The sequence below is a fragment of the Erpetoichthys calabaricus genome, chromosome 9 (genome assembly GCF_900747795.2).
Source record: "Erpetoichthys calabaricus chromosome 9, fErpCal1.3, whole genome shotgun sequence".
Taxonomy (NCBI): domain Eukaryota; kingdom Metazoa; phylum Chordata; class Cladistia; order Polypteriformes; family Polypteridae; genus Erpetoichthys; species Erpetoichthys calabaricus.
The window spans coordinates 141,515,626-141,537,061 of NC_041402.2; the positions used below are offsets into that span (position 1 = coordinate 141,515,626).

Here is a 21,436-nt window from a genome sequence, read left to right on the forward strand (position 1 = left end):
TGTCAAGCGTTGTAAGCATACAACCGGTTTCATCGATAACTTCGCATCCAGCTTTTGAGAGTTGAAACATTCATAAACATCAAAGTGTCCACTACTCAAATCGTCACCTGTGAATCTAAGATGTTTAAGAGGCATTGGCGGTTCTCCAAACGTGTAAAACAGGCAGGCAGCCAACTACGCGGGAGGCGTGGGGATGGGGGACGCAATATAGGCAGGCAGCCAACTACGTGGGAGGCTGGGGGATGCAGGACGCTTTGTATATATGTACATAAGTAGGATTCAGTTATGACCGTTACTTGTAGAATTTCGAAATAAAACCTGCTTAACTTTTGTAAGTAAGCTGTAAGGAATGAGCCTGCCAAATTTTAGCCTTCTACGTACACGGGAAGTTGGAGAATTAGTTATGAGTGAGTCAGTTAGTGAGGGCTTTGCCTTTTATTAGTATAGATACCCTACAAAGGCGGAGCCATGATTCCGGTTGGACTTGATAATGTTGATTCACTGTGGGAATTAGTAGTAATTGACAGTGGAGACAAAGAGGTAAAGCTCAGTTCCCTTAACCCACCTGAGATCTGTGAATTCTCATTGTCCACCTCACTCATATTTTTGCTTCCACTTTCGCTCTCGACTGGAGCCGATGCTGCAGTATGAGGTCCAAGTAGATCCATTCCTTCGCCAGTCTCTTCCAAATAAGTCTCTGGCAGGCCGTATTGTAAACTTAAGACTGAATTAGGCTTTGATGAAGCTTTAGTTGCCTTTTCCTTATCTTTCTGAACCTTTGATCTTCTGCTTATGATTTAATGTTCATATACGTAATTAAAACCTCTCAGGTTGATTAAATACAGGATACCTCAAAAAAGGCAAAATAACATTGCTGTCATTAGAGTTCCATCCTAGACATCCATTTCTCACAATGGATGAGACCAACAGTTCTTCAATGTGTTCATTTAGCTCTTTATGAAGAGCTTCATTTGCCAAACAATTTACTCTTACCACCAATTTTAAATATGTACTCCTTTAAACCATTGTCCACTATATTCTTTATAGCAAAATACCCGCGCTTTGCAGTGGAGAACTAGTGTGTTAAAGAGGTTATGAAAAAGAAAAGGAAATATTTTAAAAATAACGTAACATGATTGTCAATGTAATTGTGTTGTCATTGTTATGAGTGTTGCTGTCATATATATATATATATATATATATATATATATATATATATATATATATATATACAGTACACACAGACACACATAAACATATATATACATATACATATATATACATATCTACATATACACATATCTACATATAAACATATATACATATATATATATATATACATATACACATCCACATATATTTACATATATATATACACATATCAACATTTATATACACATACATATAAAAACATACATACACACACACATATACATATATACATATACACATACATACATACACATACATATATATATATATACACACATACATACATACATACATACACACACATATATATATATATATATATACACACACAGACACATATATATATACATATATATATTTACATATCTACATATATATATATATACATATCTACATATAAATACACATATATATATACATATCTACATATATATATACATATATATATATACATATCTACATATATATATATATATATATATATATATATATATATATATATATATATATATATATATATATAGACATACATATATACATACATTCACTTTTCTGTTCAGGTACCCATTTCCTTTATGTAATCCGCGGATTCTCCGCTATTTTTTATTCGTTTATTACGATTATAGTTATTTATTGATTCCCTTCTTTAGCTGACTGCCTGCTCATATAAGGTGCTCCGCTGTTTTTTTGTGAAGCAGCCTTTACACAGCTTCTCCGCTGTTTTATAAACAAACGCCATGTAAGGCCATCCTTTTTCCTTGCTTCGCCAAGGAAGCAGCCTTTTTATTTAATCCATGGGTTCTCCGCTGTGTTATTGTTCGTTTATTACGATTGTTATAGTTCTCTTTGTATACCATGTTGTCAGTTCAGCACTCCGGTTGTAATATCACTAAGCCGTGCAAGCTTACTGTTGAGAATGCAACGTATAGTTGTACAGGAGAAAAGAAATCTTGCCTCAAATCAATGGCAACCTTTTGTAGGTCTATGAACTTAATTTATGTGTCACTCGCTCGCTTCTTATTGTTTCACTGCCTTCTCAATTGTGTAATGAATGTTTTCTTCAGCGCTCTTTGGGGCTCTTCCTTGTTTTCTACGTACTGCGTTCACAGTCAGTTCACGTGATTATGTGGGAGGCGTGATGACGCGATACGCAACTCCGCCTTCCACGGCCATCGGGCTGCAGTCTATTACAGTATATGGACAAAAAGAGGTTCCAGTTATGACCGTTACGCATAGAATTTCGAAATGAAACCTGCCTAACTTTTGTAAGTAAGCTGTAAGGAATGAGCCTGCCAAATTTCAGCCTTCCACCTACACGGGAAGTTGGAGAATTAGTGATGAGTCAGTCAGTCAGTCAGTCAGTCAGTGAGGGCTTTGCCTTTTATTAGTATATATATATATATATATATATATATATATATACTGTATATATATTATAAAAAAAAATCCTGGGAGGGAAAGACTAGAGAGACGAGACGTGATCTTCACGTGAAGATCACAGAAGACACTTAAAAGACCCGCGAGATGAAAGAGATTGGCCACAGAGCGGCTACTTACAACCAATATCAAATAAGACCATGGGCAGCAAAACACTCAGTTGTGATTTGGCTTTGAGCACACACAGATCCAGGGTTCTCAGTGCATATAAAGCGTATAAGGACAGTATGTTATAGATGAAACGTCAACGACTAAGCAAAGAAGAAAGAGCAGCTTGGAGAAAAGAGACCCAAAAGTGTTGGAGATAAAAAAATGAAAAAAAGAAAAAGAATAATCATGGTGCAAGTACAGAAAATAAGGAAAGTAATAATCACCCCGGAACAATTGGAATTGAAAAAAAAGCACGTCCAATCAGGCTCAGAATTAAAAGACAAAGAGTAAAAGATAAAGTAGAACTTCATAAAGACGTTCAAAAACGTTGGCGCTATACACATGCAGAGCAGGTTAGAGATTATGAAAGCAGTGGAATTCGAAAGGTTAAAAAAAAACGTTGGCGCGATACAAATGCCTAACTTGCTCCCAGCTCTTAAAACAACAACAAGTGACAAGCAAAACATGCAGCTCGCCAGCAGCAGGAAACCAGCAGATGATCCGACCGCTTCTCCTTAGCGTGCGTTCAGCCGCACCCCCTTCACAACGCGAACAGCGTTATAGGTCCTGCGAGAAAGAGATGTAGTAGATGACAAGTATTGTTTTTACAAAAGTTTTAAAGTAAAAGTGAAAATAATGCATATGTAACAATTCCCATGAAACTAACAATCTCTTTAAATTGCATATCCGGTAAACCAAACCCGGAGGTGGGTGAGCGAAGTGATGTAATGATGTAATGATGACAAGCACGAAGTCATAAAGGTTTGGGGTTTGTGGCCCTGTATACTGTAGCAAATTAGTGCGTGCAGAAGGAACTCAGAGTCCAGCTCAGGGCGGCGAAGGAGCAGTACAGGAGAAAGCTGGAGCAGAAGTTGCAGAATAACAGCATGAAGGAAGTGTGGGATGGGATGAAGATCATCACTGGCTGCAGCTCGAAGCGGGGTGCCAACATCGAGAGAGATGTGAAGAGAGCAACCCAAATGAACAACTTCTTTAATAGGTTTGACCACCCTAACCCACTCTCACCTCAGAGTACTACACCCTCCACCCATCCTTCTGCTGATACCAGCATAGGAGAGACATCTCCACCCACAATTACAGCAGCGCAGGAGAGCACAGAGCTGAGGAGACTTCATGCCAGCAAAGCAGCGGGTCCAGATGGAGTATCACCACGACTGCTGAAGACCTGTGCACTGGAGCTGGGGAGTCCTCTACAGCACATCTTCAACCTGAGCCTGGAACAGGGGTGAGTCCAGAGGTTTTGGAAAACATCTTGTATCACCTCAGTCCCAAAGGTATCACGTCCTAGTGAGCTGAATGACTTCAGGCCTGTCACCTTGATGTCACATGTGATGAAGACCATGGAGCAGCTGCTGCTTCACCACCTGAGGCCACAGGTACGCCACGCCCTCAACCCTCTGCAGTTCACATACTAGGAGAAGGTGGGAGCGGAGGATGCCATCATCTATATGCTACACTGATCACTCTCCCACTTGGACAGAGGCAGTGGTGCTGTAAGAATTATGTTTCTAGACTTCTCTAGCGCCTTCAACAACATCCAACCTCTGCTCCTTAGGGACAAGCTGACAGAGATGGGAGTAGATTCATTCCTAGTGGCATGGATCATGGACTATCTTACAAACAGATCTCAGTACAGTATGTGCGTCTCGGGAACTGCATGTCTGACATTTTGGTCAGCAACACAGGAGCGCCGCAGAGGACTGTACTATCTCTGGTCCTGTTCAGCCTATATACATCGGACTTCCAATATAACTCGGAGTCCTGCCACATGCAAAAGTTCTCTGACGACACTGTTATCGTCGGCTGCATCAGGAGTGGGCAGGAGGAGGAGTATAGGAATCTCATCAAGGACTTTGTTAAATGGTGCTACTCAAACCACCTACACCTGAACACCATCAAAACCAAGGAGCTGGTGGTGGATTTTAGGAGGCCCAGGCCCCTCCTGGACCCCGTGATCATCAGAGGTGACTGTGTGCAGAGGGTACAGACCTATAAATACCTGGGTGTGCAGCTGGATGATAAATTGGACTGGACTGCCAATACTGATTCTCTGTGCAAGAGAGGACAGAGCCGCTATACTTCCTTAGAAGACTGGCGTCCTTCAACATCTGCAATAAGATGCTGCAGATGTTCTATCAGATGGTTGTGGCGAGCGCCCTCTTCTACGCGGTGGTGTGCTGGGGAGGCAGCATTAAGAAGAAAGACGCCTCAAGCCTGGACAAACTGGTGAGGAAGGCAGGCTCTATTGTAAGCACTGAGCTGGACAGTTTGACATCCGTGGCAGTGCGACGGGCACTCAGCAGGCTCCTATCAATCATGGAGAATCCACTACATCCACTAAACAGTGTCATCTCCAGACAGAGGAGCAGCTTCAGCGACAGACTGCTGTCACTGTCCTGCTCCACTGACAGACTGAGGAGATCGTTCCTCCCCCAAACTATGCGACTCTTCAATTCCACCCGGAGGGGTAAACGTTAACATTATTCAAAGTTATTGTCTGTTTTAACTGCATTTTTATTACTCTTTAATTTAATATTGTTTTTTGTATCAGTATGCTGCTGCTGGAGTATGTGAATTTCCCCTTGGGATTAATAAAGTATCTATCTATCTATCTATCTATCTATCTATCTATCTATCTATCTATCTATCTATCTATCTATCTATCTATCTATCTATCTATCTATCTATCTATCTATCTATCTATCAATCAATCAAAACCAAGGTCAAATATTTCAGAGAAATCACAAGACATGAAAGGGCGGGTAGTCACGATTTAAGCAGCCGGACCGGAAATTAAAAGCGTGGAATGCTGTGAACTTCACAGTGTGAAGACGTGGTGGTGGATGGGTGGTCGACGTCATCAGAGGGGGACCAGAAGAGAGAACGGAACCCGGAAGTGTTGTGTGTCTTGGAGCTTCGTCTTTTCTATGGAAACAGAGAGAGAGAGAGGTTAATACCCCGCCATTGTCCCCGGCACGACTTGTCGCGATGCGCGTCGGGTCCTTAAGCTGCTCCCCATGCGCTTAAGGACCCGCATATATATATAAGGATATATATATATATATATATATATATGTATATATATATCCTTATATATAATTTGATAGTATCCGTATGTATGGTGTTCACGTCAATACCCCGTATGTATGTATGGTGTTCGCGTCAATACCTCGACTCAATACAAGTTAGAAGCATGATTAATGGCGGCTGGGTTTTAACAACGGTCATTGTTTAAATTTTAGTCGATCTCAGATCTAAAATGAGTGACGATCGCAATGCAGCCACAACAGCAGCGGCCGCAGAAAGGATACGTAGGAAACAAAGTCACGTGACTGACAAGGAACGTAGACTTGCTAATGTGACCAGACGTACACAACATGCACAACAAACGGATGAGCAGCGTGTGGCTATTAATGCTGAAAGAAATCGTGCAAATCGGACACAAAGGACAGATGAAGAACTTGCGCTACAGAATGCTACTAACACTGAAAGAAATCATGCCAGCTGTGCACAAGCGACTGAAGAAGCTCGAGCCGCCGCAAATGCATAACAGGTTGAAAGACATTGAGTAGCCTGTGTCTTGCGGCCTGAAAATGCTCAGCGGCATGCCATTGCCATGTGCAGTCACACAGCTATTATTGAGGACGAAGTTCCGGAGTACCACTCTGGTGCATTTGACAACCTGTGCAAACCTTGCAACTCATTCAGCTTCACCTGTGAGAACAAGCAAGGCGGAGAATACAATTGCTGCCATAAAGGTCGAGTTCGAATTAACCCTTACAGATATCCTGACAGGTTTAAGAACCTCTTGACATATTTATACCCAAACTCCAAGCACTTCTTGGAAAATATCAGAAAGTACAACAGTGCATTAGCCTGTGCATCCATGGGAACACAAATATCCCTGCCTCCAGGCCATGGTCCATATTGTTACAGAATACATGGCCAAATATACCATCAATCCGGACCCTTGCACCCCGGAGAGGGTGAAACACCAAAATTTGCTCAAGTCTATATATTTGAACAAAATCATTTCAGGGACTTTCTCTTTTGCAGAGAAAGTAATAATAATAACTCTTCGCATTTATATAGTGGTTTTCTCACTTCCCCAAACGGTCAGCAATTGCAGGTTAAGGGCATTGCTCAAGGGCCCAACAGAACGGAGTTCCTTTTGGCATTTACAGGATTCGAACCGGCAACCTTCCGATTACCAGTGCAGATCCCTAGCCTCAGAGCCACCACAGGCTTGATCAGGCTCCCAGTCGCTAGTATATATATATTGCAACCATTCTATGATCTGCTCTTCACAAACTGAGGGCACCGTGGCGGATGTTAGCAGATTGCTGGCCAACCACAAAGCGTTACCTGGTAGGTAACCACCCACACTAACAGATTGTGACACAGACTTCGAATGCCGTGAATATATATATATATATATATATATATATATATATATATATATATACTGTGTATATATATACTGTGTATATATATATATATATATATACTGTGTATATATATATATATATATATATATATATATATATATATATATATATATATATATATATATATATGTGTAGTTAACTTTGTGGGTAGAAGCACAGTACGTCTGTAGTGCACCAAGGACGATAACATCCCCATCTGAAAATCAAACCACAAGTAAAAGTTTTCTTAGCATTAGTAAGATACTACCACTGGTTTCTTCCCTGTTTCTCTGAGAGAGGCACCCTTGACAGACTTAACAACGAAGCTCCTAATTCGGTGGCATGGGATACTAAAACAGAAGCCACATTCTGTGACTTGAAACAGGCCCACTTCCCATGCATCCTATCCACCTGAATAGCACCTCATTCTTTAGCAGAGAAAGAAGTGCTTGTCGCCAACAAGGTCCGTCAAGAAGCTGGCTTAGGGATTGATTTGTCCAGTGAGGTAGGGGACGACCCTTCACTTTTGAGTCCGGGACAATTTCATTGCTCTTTGCATCTGGCACACGCATCTTCAGCAGCTACAGGGCCCCGGGAAACCAATGGCTGGAGAAGACTGGGGTGCTGCGCTGGGCCTTGGGGAAACGGGGATTGACACTCAGACAGAGTTTGCACACTTGCAAAGGGCCGACAGCAGCTTAGACTTTGCATTTAAACAAGCACATTTCGTGAACAATGCTTTGGTAGGGCCTGAATTTCATACTTTTTGATTAAAGATGGTTTCTTATTTTGGGTGATTTCTGATTGCAAAGGGGAAGGGCTGATTGTACAGGTGGTGGTTCCGAGCAGGCATAGAGAGATGGTTTTAAAAATTGTTCACACTCACGTCTTGGGGGTCATTTCAGTATGGAGAAGACAAGGGATAGCATTTCTAAACACTTTTGTTAGCTGAATATGGGCTGAAATATTGAGTATATACAGTCTATCTCCATATCTTGGCCCATATATCTCGATATATATAAAATCCAACGTCTGTCTGTCTGTGTATGTCTGTATGCTTTTCACGAGAGAACTACTTAACGGATTTAGATTGTTTTTATCTATAATTTGTTTGAACATTAAGATTGATTTTGTGACTTCTCTCATTGCACTATGTATCATAGTTCGCTTGCAGTACCGATTTATTTGCGCAAATCCAAGAGACATGCAGCGGGCCAAGGGGAAGGGGGTGAGGCCCTCCTCACTCACGCGCCAGCCTCAGTGCGTACCTTACCTCCACTTAGCTAGCGAATGAGAGAACTACTTAAAGAATTTAGATTGGGTTCTTTTCTAGAATTTGCTTGAACATTCCTGTTGACTTTGTGACTTCTCTCATCATGCTAAGAATCATAGTTCGCTTGCAGGAGTGATATATTCACGCTAATCCCAGACAGAGGCTGTGGGCCAAGGGTACAGGGAAGCATGACGTCAGGAATGGGGAGCCAGGCAGGGCCCTCCTCACTGTCCTGTTTCACTACTATGCGGGCAGAGCTGAAGGGGACGGCCAATATATATATATATATATATATATATATATATATATATATATATATATATATATATATATATATATATATATATACACAGAGGGTATATTTATATTTATTTTTTATGAAGGATAGTTTTCTGTCCAGATTCTAGATATTCACAGTCAGCCATTTTCTGAAATGGGCAATTCCACAGGCAAACAAAGACAATATCGTTTGTATAAAAGTCAACACATTCCTCCAACCAAGTGCAATGTGCCATCATAAATGCCAAGAATAGAAAGAAAATGGGAAAGACTTAATACTCAAATCAAAACAACTGCTATAATTGATTCAATAGTAATACAACAAAACTGCATCATCAGCAGCACTAAGAAGTATACACTGCTGAAATAATGAGTCATCAGCTTTGATTTAAATGCTGAGGCTGATATAGCTCTTCTGTTTTTTATTATGAAAAATTAATGTCATTGTTTACCGCTCCACTGTTGCCAACTGGTTATTTCTTGAATTATTTTTTATTTTTCTTGTAATTCTAAATTTGAATGGAAGGATCAAGTAATTTCTTCCCAAGTGGCTAATTCATTGCCATAAATTAGCAATTTACTTTTTTACCCACTTTATTTACAGTATGTACTGTACATCTGCATCCAAAGGTGCTTTTCTATAAAATACTATATACTGTAGATATCAATCTTCATGTTCTTGGCTTTTCTTTTTTGTATTAGTTGGCCTTTTCAGTTTGAGGCTGATCACTTTAAAATTTCTAACAGAAATAAATGGACACACTTATAACCAGTTTCAGGCAAAAATGACAGTTGGTTGAATTATGCATACCATTGTATTTTTAGCATCTGAAATGAATTACTGTATTTTAGATTAAAAACAAATTAAATGAATATAGTAAATACAATCCAGCTATTTAAAACAGTAGCAAACAAAACAAAACTGTATTAATGTATATCAGAGAAGCTATAGTTTAATGTAAAAATCTGCACATCCGTGAAGGGCTGGTGAAAAAAAGACTTAAAACTATTTTCAAACCAGGAATTAGCCAATGTGTAAGAAGACTCTGCCCTTAAGGATCAAACTTTCATGTCTAGCTATGAGCTGTATATTATAACTGCATTCTTGTTTTTTGATGTAGGGCAATTGCCTTTGTCATTTTTTCATCTTTGTAGGTGGCGTGATCCCTGTTGGTGGCACCCTAAGTCCTTCTACTTCAGCACTACTGCCTGGTGATAACTTTGTCGAACCACTAAGTGGGAAAACAGTTCGAATTGCTGGTGCCAGTTTGCACAGATCAAAGGTGATACCTCATGCAGGAGGCTATGGATCCCTCTTGGACACCTATGCACTGACCTGCCAGATTCATGTGATGGACCTGTTAAAAGAGTACAAGGATTCTATCATGAAAGGACTTACCCTGTCAGTGGAGCACCCACTTAGCAAGAAGGGAGCATTAAAGGCAACCTTGGCTGATCTGGCACAGTATTGGAGCAGCCGACAGCAGCTTCTGATGCAAACAAAGTGTGATCTTGAGCATGAAGAACATCTTATCCAGAGCCTCATTAGCAGTGGAGGAAGTCAAGGTGTGTTTTATGTCTTTGAAATATTTTAAAAGAAAATAGATATTATTGTCATAATTGTAAACTGTATAACTTACAAACTGAATTCACAATATGGCATGCAGTGGGAAAGTGGTGAGTGTTGTTCACATGCTAGATTTGAAATATAAACTCAAAAACTTATGTAAAATACAACATGGGCTCTATCAGGCAGCACACTATTGGCTTTCAGAAAGAGGACATAATCGCTAAATGTGACATAGCCAGTGATTTTCAGTCATTTCAATTTACACTGAACAGTGATGGGATTAGCAATTGCAGTCAGAAAATCTGACATACCCCATGACTAGCTGTCACGTAATTTGACATCGGTTTAAATGAATGCAATGCTAGTCCACTATATTTAGCATGGCCTATTTATAAGTCATGTAGATCGACAGTGTTTGAAACATTCTATAACTGAAAGACAGGAACATTATATAGTTTTTTTCTGTAATGACATCACAGTAGACTGCAGGAACCTTCAAGAAAAACTTTAGCCGGTTTATTTGTTTTTATTCGTTATTGGATATTCAAATTTTTCAGTTTGCTTTACAGTCTATAGGAAATGTTATAAACCTGGACTGATTAAAATTAACACAACCCCCATTTATTTCTCTTTGCCTTTCTGTTGTTGTGTCCAATTGCTGCGCTTCCGTTGCTTTTATATGATAGGTGACATATCTTTTCAATAGGCATGATCAAATACCCTGGAACCAACCTTTTCTGCCATGCTGTGATTGGCATGTTATATCCAGACCCAGAAGGATCAAGGATGGAGGTCCCTTTACTTGGAGTGTATGATGCCAGTAACACCAGACAGCTTATTCCTCTTGCTGGTACAATGGAAGATGCAAATGGCAAAGGTATTGGCATAAGCACATCAATTAGTGCCTTTCACACCTCATTACCTACTAGTAATCATTCCAATATTTGATTTATGATAGGTATATTAAGCACAATATTAAAGATATTTTATTAGAGAAGGATATAGCAGAGATTTTTTATAGCAGGGCTTTATAGAGTTCATAATGCCTTTTTCTTGCAAGAATGAACTGTCATTGAGACAAGTGGTAGAGAAAATGGAAGAATAGATAAATTAATGAATGCTGCCATGTTTAAGGACAACAGTAAAGTGGCAGACATTGAATTCATGTCTAAGCAGAGGAGATTACCAATAGAGGTAGTTAACTATGTTGATGTTGTTGACCTTCAGCCATATATATATATATATATATATATATATATATATATATATATATATATATATATATATATATATATATATATATACTGTATACTCATCAGCCATTTTATTAGATACGCCTGTTCAATTACTTGTTAATGCAAATATCTAATCAGCTAGTCACATGGCAGCCACTCAATGCATTTAGGCATGTAGATATTGTCAAGACAACCTGATGAAGTTCAAACCAAACATCGGAATGGGAAAAAGGTGATGTAAGTGACTTTCAACATGCCAAACAGACTAGTTGGAGTATTGCAGAAACTGCTATTCTACTGGCATTTTCATTAACTACCATCTCTAGAGTTTACAGAGGATGGTCAGAAAAAGGGAAAATATCCACTGACTAGCATTTCTCTTGGCAAAAACGCATGGTTGATGCCAGAGGTCACAGAGAAGAATGGCCAGACTCGTTTAAGGTGATAGAAAGGCAACAGTAACTCAAGTAACCACTCGTTAAAACTGAGGTATGCAGAACACACAACATGTCAAACCTTGAAGCAGATGGGCTACAGCAGCAGGAGACCACACCAATGCCACTCCTGTCAGCTAAGAACTGAGACTACAATTCACATGGGCTTATCAAAATTGGACAATAGAAGATTGGAAAAACGTTGCCTGGTCTGATGAGTTTCGAGTTCTGCTGCGACATTCAGATGGTAGGGTCAGAATTTGGTTTCAACAACATGAAAGCATGGATCCATCCTGCATTGTATCAACAGGCTGGTGGTGGTGGTGTAATGGTGTGGGGGATATTTTCTTGACACAATTTGTGCTCCTTAATTCCAATTTAGCATCATTTACCCGAATATTGTTGCTGACAATGTCCATCCCTTTGTGACTGCAGCGTAGCCATCTTCTGATGGCTACTTCCAGCAGGATAACGCGCCATGTCACAAAGCTCTAATCTTCTCAAACTGGTTTTTTGAACACTGTACTCAAATGGCCTCCACAGTCACTAGATCTCAGTCCAATAAAGCACCTTTTGAATGTGGTGGAAACAGAGATTCGCATCATGTCAAAGTGGACGAAAATCCCTGAGGAATTTTTCTAGCACATTGTTGAATCTATGCCACAAAAAATTACGGCAGCTCTGAAGGCAGACGGGGTACTAGCAAGGTGTGCCTAATAAAGTGGCCAGTGAGTGTAATTTAGAAATAGTGCATATTGAATTTTATTAACATCTGCCATTACTACTATTTTGGGTTCATCTCTTATATTTCCTAATTGGGCATCCATATCAATGTTTGGAAAGTTAAAATCATTAGTGATGACTACATCATCACTGTACTCAAATGGCCTCCACAGTCACTAGATCTCAGTCCAATAAAGCACCTTTTGAATGTGGTGGAAACAGAGATTCGCATCATGTCAAAGTGGACGAAAATCCCTGAGGAATTTTTCTAGCACATTGTTGAATCTATGCCACAAAAAATTACGGCAGCTCTGAAGGCAGACGGGGTACTAGCAAGGTGTGCCTAATAAAGTGGCCAGTGAGTGTAATTTAGAAATAGTGCATATTGAATTTTATTAACATCTGCCATTACTACTATTTTGGGTTCATCTCTTGTATTTCCTAATTGGGCATCCATATCAATGTTTGGAAAGTTAAAATCCTTAGTGATGACTACATCTTCTGTATTGCACAAATTTCTTATTTAAATAAATGACAACCTATTGCCTGAAACAATCGAATTTGGTGGCCTGTAGCAAACTCTAATTACAAAATCTCTGGACATCTTCCTTACTAGCTTAACCCAGAGTGATTCTGACATGTTCACTTATGTTTAGGTTTTGTGAACTTGAATATTATTTTTTAACATGTAGTGATATACCTCCTCCTTTCCTTCCTTGCCTATCTTTTCTGAAGCATGTATACCCACTAATATAATGTTTCTGCATTCCTTCTAATAAAAATGTACTGTTCACAAATTAAGATATAAATGTGGGCTTGCCCTGTTGGAAATGGCCACCACAATTGTCAAAGCATTTTACATTTATTGTACTTTTGTGTTCATGTCTGTGTTCCAGGGCTTGTTCCTATTAGCATTGGTGCAAGAACTGTTGATCCAGTAACAGGAGAAGTTGGCACAGTTGTCGGAGCCAGACTTGATCCTCTTAAAAACATTGTGCTTCCAGTAACTCATTCATATCATCCTCTAATAAAGCAGAAAATGAGATTTGAGCTGGTAAGGACAGAGATCAAAGTAATCTTCCCGACCTTTAAGAGTTTATTCTATTGATTTTACATCAGATATTGGCTTAATATGTTTGTCATAGTGAAAAAACATACAGATGGCATAACCCCAGGAAACAGGGCTCATTTCCAGGCCTATTTATATGAAGTACCCACATTTGTGTTCAGTTTACATTGTTCTCCTTCCTCATTCAGATAATTAATAGTTAATTTGTGGCTTTAAACTGGTCCAGTGTGTATTTTTGTGGTTGTGTGTGTGTGACCCAATATTTACAGACATCAAACCCGGGGCTGGTTCTAACTTTGCACACTATGCTTCCAGGTTAGGTTGTCATTCTCTGTTGCCCTGAATGTAAAAGGTTGCTTCAGAAAATGAACGAATAAGTAGATGAATTACATATACAAAAGAAATGTTTTATAAATTCTTGAAATATTAAAAAAGGATCATCAGTGTGTCATTTGATTAATTTGAGCATATTTTTTTTTATAAGTACGTATCACTGGTATACAGTGATTTCTGAATGGTTTTACATTAAGTTTATGGTGCAGAGTAAGAATATGACTTTGGTTTTGCCAGATTGGCTCTAGTTTCTGAGATATTTAATAGTTAATTAATTAATTAACGCAACACGTTTGAAAAGCATTCAGAATTGCAAGAATATTTTTATTTCAGTTACAACCAGTAAGTAAACGGTCTAACATCATACAAAAAAGAAATTAAAAATATCTAACAGTGACAGGAAAAAAGTTATGTATGATTTGATTAATTAATACAATATTAATTAGTTATTAATTGTTATTAATGTCAATGCTTCAAAAAATGCTGTTTATGCGATTTCCTATGTGTGTCATCAGGTCAATCACATTGGAGACTCCAACAGTAGTCTGCCATCATGTGTACAGTATGTCCCATCTGCCTTGATATCTCTCCTCCATCACCTTCATATCCTGGTGGAACCTCTCGCCTTGTTTCTCGCTCAAGTTTCCAAGGTTATCTGGAAATCTGTTTAAATGGCTATGGAGATAGTGCATCTTTATGCTCATATTAACTCCCAAATTTCTGAAGTTAGCAAGCATATCTTGCACCAATTCTTCATAATTGTCTGCTCTGTGATTACCCAAGTAGTTCTTCACGACAGAGACAAAACTCTTCCAGGCCGAAGCCTCAATGTCATTCATGCATTTGGTAAAATTGGAATCGTTCATGAGTTTACGAATCTGAGGACCATCAAAGATTCCAGCTTTTAGTTTTTCCATGCTCAGTCCAGGGAATGATCTACAAATGTACTTGAAGCAAATACCCGTTTTGTCCAAAGCCCTAACAAATTGCTTCATCAATCCTAGCTTAATATGAAGCGGTGGGAGAATGATTTGTTCTTGTCCACCAGCGGCTTGTTGATAATATTCGCAGTGCCAACAATCATTTCTTCCCTTGTAGGCCATGACACTTTTGTCCAATGATCTTGCTTTGCCCTGCTATCTCAGAGGCACATGAAGCATGGGTATTTTGTGTATCCAGATTGCTGTCCAAGCAAGAAGTTCACCATCTTCAGATCAACACAAATCGACCACTGATGTTCATGATAACGGATTTTCTGTAATACGATTTTTACATTTTCATATTCTTCTTTAAGTTTTGTTGAGTGAGCAATGGGAAGAGACGCATAACAGTTACCATTGTGCAAGAGAATTTCAAGCTTCTAATGGAGCTGTCTATAAAAAGCCGCCAGTCTTCTAGTCAATATTCTGTTAGTCCCATTTAAAGTACAATTCCTGGGATATCATTGCAGTATACAAGTTCTTCCTCTTGGTTGAAATATGGGAGAAGCCTCTCTTCTCTTGTCCGATAGGCTGTAATTTTAACTTCCGCCTTTATAAGATTTCATTCATTAAGTCTGGACGCTAAATGTTCAGATGCTTGCTCGGACAGATGTAAGTCTCAAATCAGGTCATTGAGTTCTTTTTGGCTTAATGGTTGAGGCGTCAAAGAGCTTTCCTCAAATTCACTTCCACTGCTACTACCTGCCATACACTCCAATCCCTGCCTCTCTTCACAGTCTGACAGTGGCTGGTTTGGTAGTCTAGTAAACACTGGTATGGGAACGTCATTGCCATGTGGAATAGGTCGTCTTGCTGATTCCAAATCAGGATAATCCCACTGAGCTTTCTTGTAACGATTAAAGCCTTTAATCTTTACAACACAAAAATAATAATCATCATGGTGTTTTTTCGATTCTCTCCATACCATTGGCACACCAAAGTTTAAACTTTTTCTTTCACCTTTTGTCCACTGTCATAGGTGCTCCACACATGTTTTGCAAACCATATGTGGAGCCCAAGACTTATCCTGGTCTCCAAGCTGTACTCCAAAATAAGCCAGGTATACTCGATGCACAAAGTCTGTGATATTTCTTCTTTATTTTTCAACCATGTACTCTCCACAGATGTAGCAGAATACATCAGGATTGTTGATGCAGGCTCTTTTTGATGAAGTCATAATTTTTACATGTATTTATATACTTATTAAGACAGAACTTTTTAGGTATAAACCAAGACCGGGCTGACAAATTATACTGTAGCCGACTTCTTTCCTCTGCAAATTCACAGTTGAATTCTGGCTTTAAAAAGTTGCTTTTATAGCATTGTAGGCCTACAAATTGAAATACAAAATAATTATATGGGATATTTCATTACCTATGACACTGTTAAGAGTCCAAAGACAGACCAAAAGCTATTGCATTTGTTATCACACACAAGTCGCATTGGGCGAATGCATTATTTTCATGGATGTCCATTATCTCAAAAACTAGAAGCAATTCAGCAAAAGTAATGGGATTTTTGAATTCAGCACCCTCAAAATACCCTAAATCCATTCAAAAAACCTTGGCACCTCAAAAAAAAAATTTTTGGTAGACCTGTGATCAATCTGAGTCAAGCAATATACTTAATTATTTCTTAGATTGATCAAGTGGAAAATGAAATTGGCGCACGTTGCAAGCACTATGAGCAACAGAAGAAGAAAGAAGACACCCTTTTCCAAGAACTGAGCACTTCATTGCGAAGCTGTCTGGATTCAGTCACACAAGGGAAATATAACAAGGTAATGAGAATAAAGATGATAATTTGAGTTTTACAAAATGAAATTTGTTCAGGTCTTAGGGAAAGTTAAATCTCTTTCAATTAATTAGATTTAGGCTCAACAAAGATTATTAGTTGTATAAAATTATTTATAAATACACTTACTCTGTATTAATCACACATTGTGAAAGAAACAGAGAGAGATCACTGTGAAGGGTTGTGGAGTACCACCGCAGTAAACCCCGTATACTTTGCAACAAGTCAAAAAAACAATAATAATGTCATTACAGATCTCATGAATGAACTGAATACATTAGGCAGAAATGGCAGATATACAGAATGGTGAAAGGAAGGGGTGGGCCCAAAGGAACAGGAAGCAGAAGTGACATCATCAAGAGGAGGGTCCTTCTGTTGGTCTGCAGAGGGAAAAAAGGAGAAAGTTTTGGGGGACAATGCCAAACCCTGGTCCAGCAGATAATTAGCTATTCAAGATTATGAGCTGTTTCCCATGCGCATGTGCATGACATTTATTTATAAGTTTTACCAAAAAGACAAATGTGCAGGTATTCATTTTAAATCCATTCACTTGTGATAATGTAATGAAATGTAAGGTGTTGATATGAAATAAATTTAAAAATAAAATTTACTCTGTAAATACAATATAAAAGAAGTTCTCTTTCATTACTGATTCTACTGATTTAATTATTGATTGTTTCCATCAGTTTGTGCTGCTTATTAAATATTGTTTTAATTGACTTAATTGTTTCTTGTACAATTATAGACATTATATATATATATATATATATATATATATATATATATATATATATATATATATATATATTCTCCTGTGGCTATATGTTTGTGTAACTTTATTTTTTTCCTTTATGCTATGCTTTATTTTCTGGGTTTTACTTCAACAGTTTCTATGTTCATCAAAACTGATTATTTCTTACCTGCTCATCCATCCATTTTCTGAACCACCATTGTTCATGATGCAATTGTGGAAAGTAGAAGCCCATTCTAGCAGTTATAGAAAGCAAGGAACAGCATGAGATAGGACACCAGACTATCATAGGGTACTACCACACTCACTCTTTTCTGGCTAATTTAGAACTGACCATTAGCCAAACATAGTGTGGCTTGAAGTGTACTGGGAGACAACTTATGCAGACACAAAGAGAACATGCAGAGTACACACAGACATCACATTCTTAGTGGAATGAAACACACAATACTACTATGCCATTGCTGTTATCTCTTTCACTGAAAATATACCACAGTCAAATTTTTATAAGTATGATTTTATTAAAAGCAGATAGTAGAAAAATGATTATAGACAGAATCCAAATTAACATAAGTATATACAATAAAGTAAACTCTCCCTGTCTCTCATGGAACTGACTAATCACAGAAAAAAACTTAGCTGACTTGCCAGTTCAGCTCCCCTGCTTGCTTCACTCAGAAAATGGCAATCAAGAATCACAAAACAACTGTGTGATATGCCATGTCACAGATTCATTTGTTTTTAATTAAAACTAGGGGGCTCTGCCGACTTTTTGCTTCGCTCGCCAAACCATAACAAACCTCCCCCCCCACCCCTAGCCTGTGCTACACGCCAGCCACGTCTCTGTCGCTTATGTTGTGGAGAGGGGGGCTAAACGCACCCCAAGGAGACATGGTTGCTCCTCTGAAATCCCCTCTTAAACAATGATACAATGGGAAACAAATACAGTTTTTTTTTTTACCTCCCTTTTGCTCGATCAACTGCTGGCTTACTGCTGCCGCCGTACCACATGATCTGCATCTCGCACAGCGCTTCGAACATTTAAAAGCCTGTACAGCAGCTGTCCTTTTGTCTCACTGCCTTGTCTCTCTCCTCACCCAGACATCTTCTGCTCCTGTTGGGGGTCCCGCTCCCGAGGCGACCCCTATTAAGAGGAAGATTTTCTATTCTTTTAACTGAGAGATTGAACTGCCCCCTTTGACTACACACGGAGCTCGATTCACTCCTGAAAGAGACTTATGTTTGTTTGAATTGTTTGAGTAATGTTTCCGTTTCTAAAATCTCCTGTGTATTTGACCCAAGTGTGACAGCGTATGTGGATTTCACTTTCACCAAACAACCAATCTTTTAATTCTCACAGATACGCCTCTTCATTGGGAAGAAACACTATTTTTCCCTGATGGCAACACAAATTAGACGATCTACAAGTCTCCGACTTAAAGTTTAATCCGAACAATATATTCAATCACTTTTCGATGTTCCGTTATTTCACCGAGTAATAATTTCCGTTTGTTTGTGCTGTGATCTTTACTATTATTATTTTGAGACTTTCGAATTGTAGTACTTTCATTATCTCTAACCTGCCCTGCATGTGTATCGCACCACCGTTTTTGAATTCTTTACGACATTCTACTTTGTCATCTACTCTTTGTCTTTTATTTCCGGCCCCAGGCGTGATTAAATCTCTTGGCACAAAGTCTCGTCTCGCAGGATGTGAAAGTATCTCTCTGAAAAAATCACGCCTCGTCCCAGGATTTTTTTATTATAATAGAGAGTTTTTATAGCCTAATTATCAATGTAAGCAGTTATTGGTACACTGTCCTGGAGTTTAACAATATAGCACTCCAACAAGGGTCTTCACTGTCACAGTACAAGGATACACATTGGTATGTTGTTCCCTCAAGGACATATGGTTGGCTTGGAGGCCTATGAGCTGATCATGTGCCTTGAGGTTGAAAAGTACCTCTTGCATCTGAGCAGTTGTCTATATTTATGGTAAAAAAATAAGAGCTAATATGAGAAGCCGGTATATACAAGTATCTTTGGAGGAGATTTTTTGAAATATGTTTGTGGTTTTAAAGGTCTTTACCTGTAAATGAGAATGAACATTGTTCGTGATTGGCTGATAGTACAACAGGTGAGCTGGGATTGGCTTGATAAAATTTGTGCTGCATATAAAACTTAAGGGGAACACATTTTCTGTTTTCACAATGTCTTGTGTGTGTGTCTTTATTTCTCACTCACTGGTCTGGTGTGTTTTGACCACAAGATGCCCAGGGATTAGGTCTGTGCAAGGGTTCAATTGCATGGGACATCACAAGCTGCCAAACTGACGTCTCTGTTTCTTTTCTCAGTTACCCAGCTTCCGTACATCTTTCCAGTCAACTTATGTTTTCCAAATTACCTCTCAATTCTAGCTGAAGAGAGTTCTAGTAACCACTCTGTTGTTTATTTCTGGGAAATCCTCAAAATCATCTATGGGATCAAGAATGTCCCTATAAAATTTGAGGGCTACATGATGCCTTTCACTGGCTGTGATGTCATTTCATCCCTACGATCATTCAGAAACTCCCCATTTACCTGTTATTTTGTAAATAATCTCTCTGATCTCTTAAGTATGTATGGGTCATTTTTTATTTTGAGGGAACATTAGTGGCTCTGGCAATGACTCCCATTGTGCTGCTACTCAGGTATCTGCTCCCAGAACAATCAGAGGAGCTTTCTGGTCACCAGTCAGTTTTACCATCATGCATGCACTTCATTGGACACTTTCCTCCTCGCAAGGCACTTTCATGTTTCTTCCTCTGAAATCAACCCTTGGTAACCAGTCAGGTTTCATATTTGACAAATGAATGAAATGGTATGGTTTTCATGCAATATTTGTAAGAGAATTTAGCATTATGCAGTTCTTACATCTTCCGTCATAGTGTATTATTATGGATGTAGTACTTATACACAAGTTCAACGTAGGTGACCACATTTGAAAAACTGTGTTTTTGAAGTTCTTTCTAATGCACCTCAGATATCTGTGCACAACTTGTGGGATATGTACTAAAGGTTTTTGGCATTGACTACATGAAAGATAGCTGCATTAATGGAGTACTTAAAACATGTGTCTATTAAACTGCTTGTCTTAAATATCTGAGGTAATGATTGTCCTCCTGGTAATTGTATTCCAGACACAGTGGAATAGTTCCGGAAAATCACTTAAACTGACATCTTCAGCTCTGCTGCAAGCATCAACAACAGAAATGCAGAGAAGAGCAATGCAGGTGTCAAACATGGACTCTGTGGTATTTCCAAATGTTGTGCTTCTTTTGAACAAAGGTAATTCAATACAACAACAAACAAAGTCTTCAGTGATGTTTCTTTCTATGAATGAGTTCAGATAAGCAAGTACAGTTATAGTGCTTTTCATAACAATCACTAAAAATATAATGAAACAATTCAGATTATAATGGCCCATTATAATTATTATTTATTTTATGGACACTTTTACCTATGATAACCTACAAGATAAGGGCACATTACACATTTCATATGCATTTATTACAATATGAAGAGAAGGTTTGGTTAAGTTTCTTCACCATGGTTTATAAAGCCAGTTGGAGTTAAATATTGGACTGGTAGCTTTGCTGTTTTGCCACATTGCCTGGACGAAGGTATTCCTTGAACACAGTGACAATTTTAAATAGTAAAATGTATTGCACAATATGTGAAAAAAGTTTTAAAGAAAATCAAGACTTAC

General features: G+C 38.6%; 1 protein-coding gene across 1 annotated transcript in view; it reads left to right on the forward strand.

The window, feature by feature from the left end:
• The window catches only part of si:dkey-103g5.4 (uncharacterized), a 66,442-nt gene that overhangs the window by 19,805 nt on the left and 25,201 nt on the right, over positions 1-21,436 (forward strand). Inside the window, exons 5-9 of the mRNA XM_028809524.2 lie at positions 9,955-10,365; positions 11,076-11,246; positions 13,658-13,815; positions 16,783-16,923; positions 20,868-21,015. Coding sequence (XP_028665357.2) covers positions 9,955-10,365; positions 11,076-11,246; positions 13,658-13,815; positions 16,783-16,923; positions 20,868-21,015 — 1,029 coding nt within the window. The remainder of the gene's footprint in view (positions 1-9,954; positions 10,366-11,075; positions 11,247-13,657; positions 13,816-16,782; positions 16,924-20,867; positions 21,016-21,436) is intronic.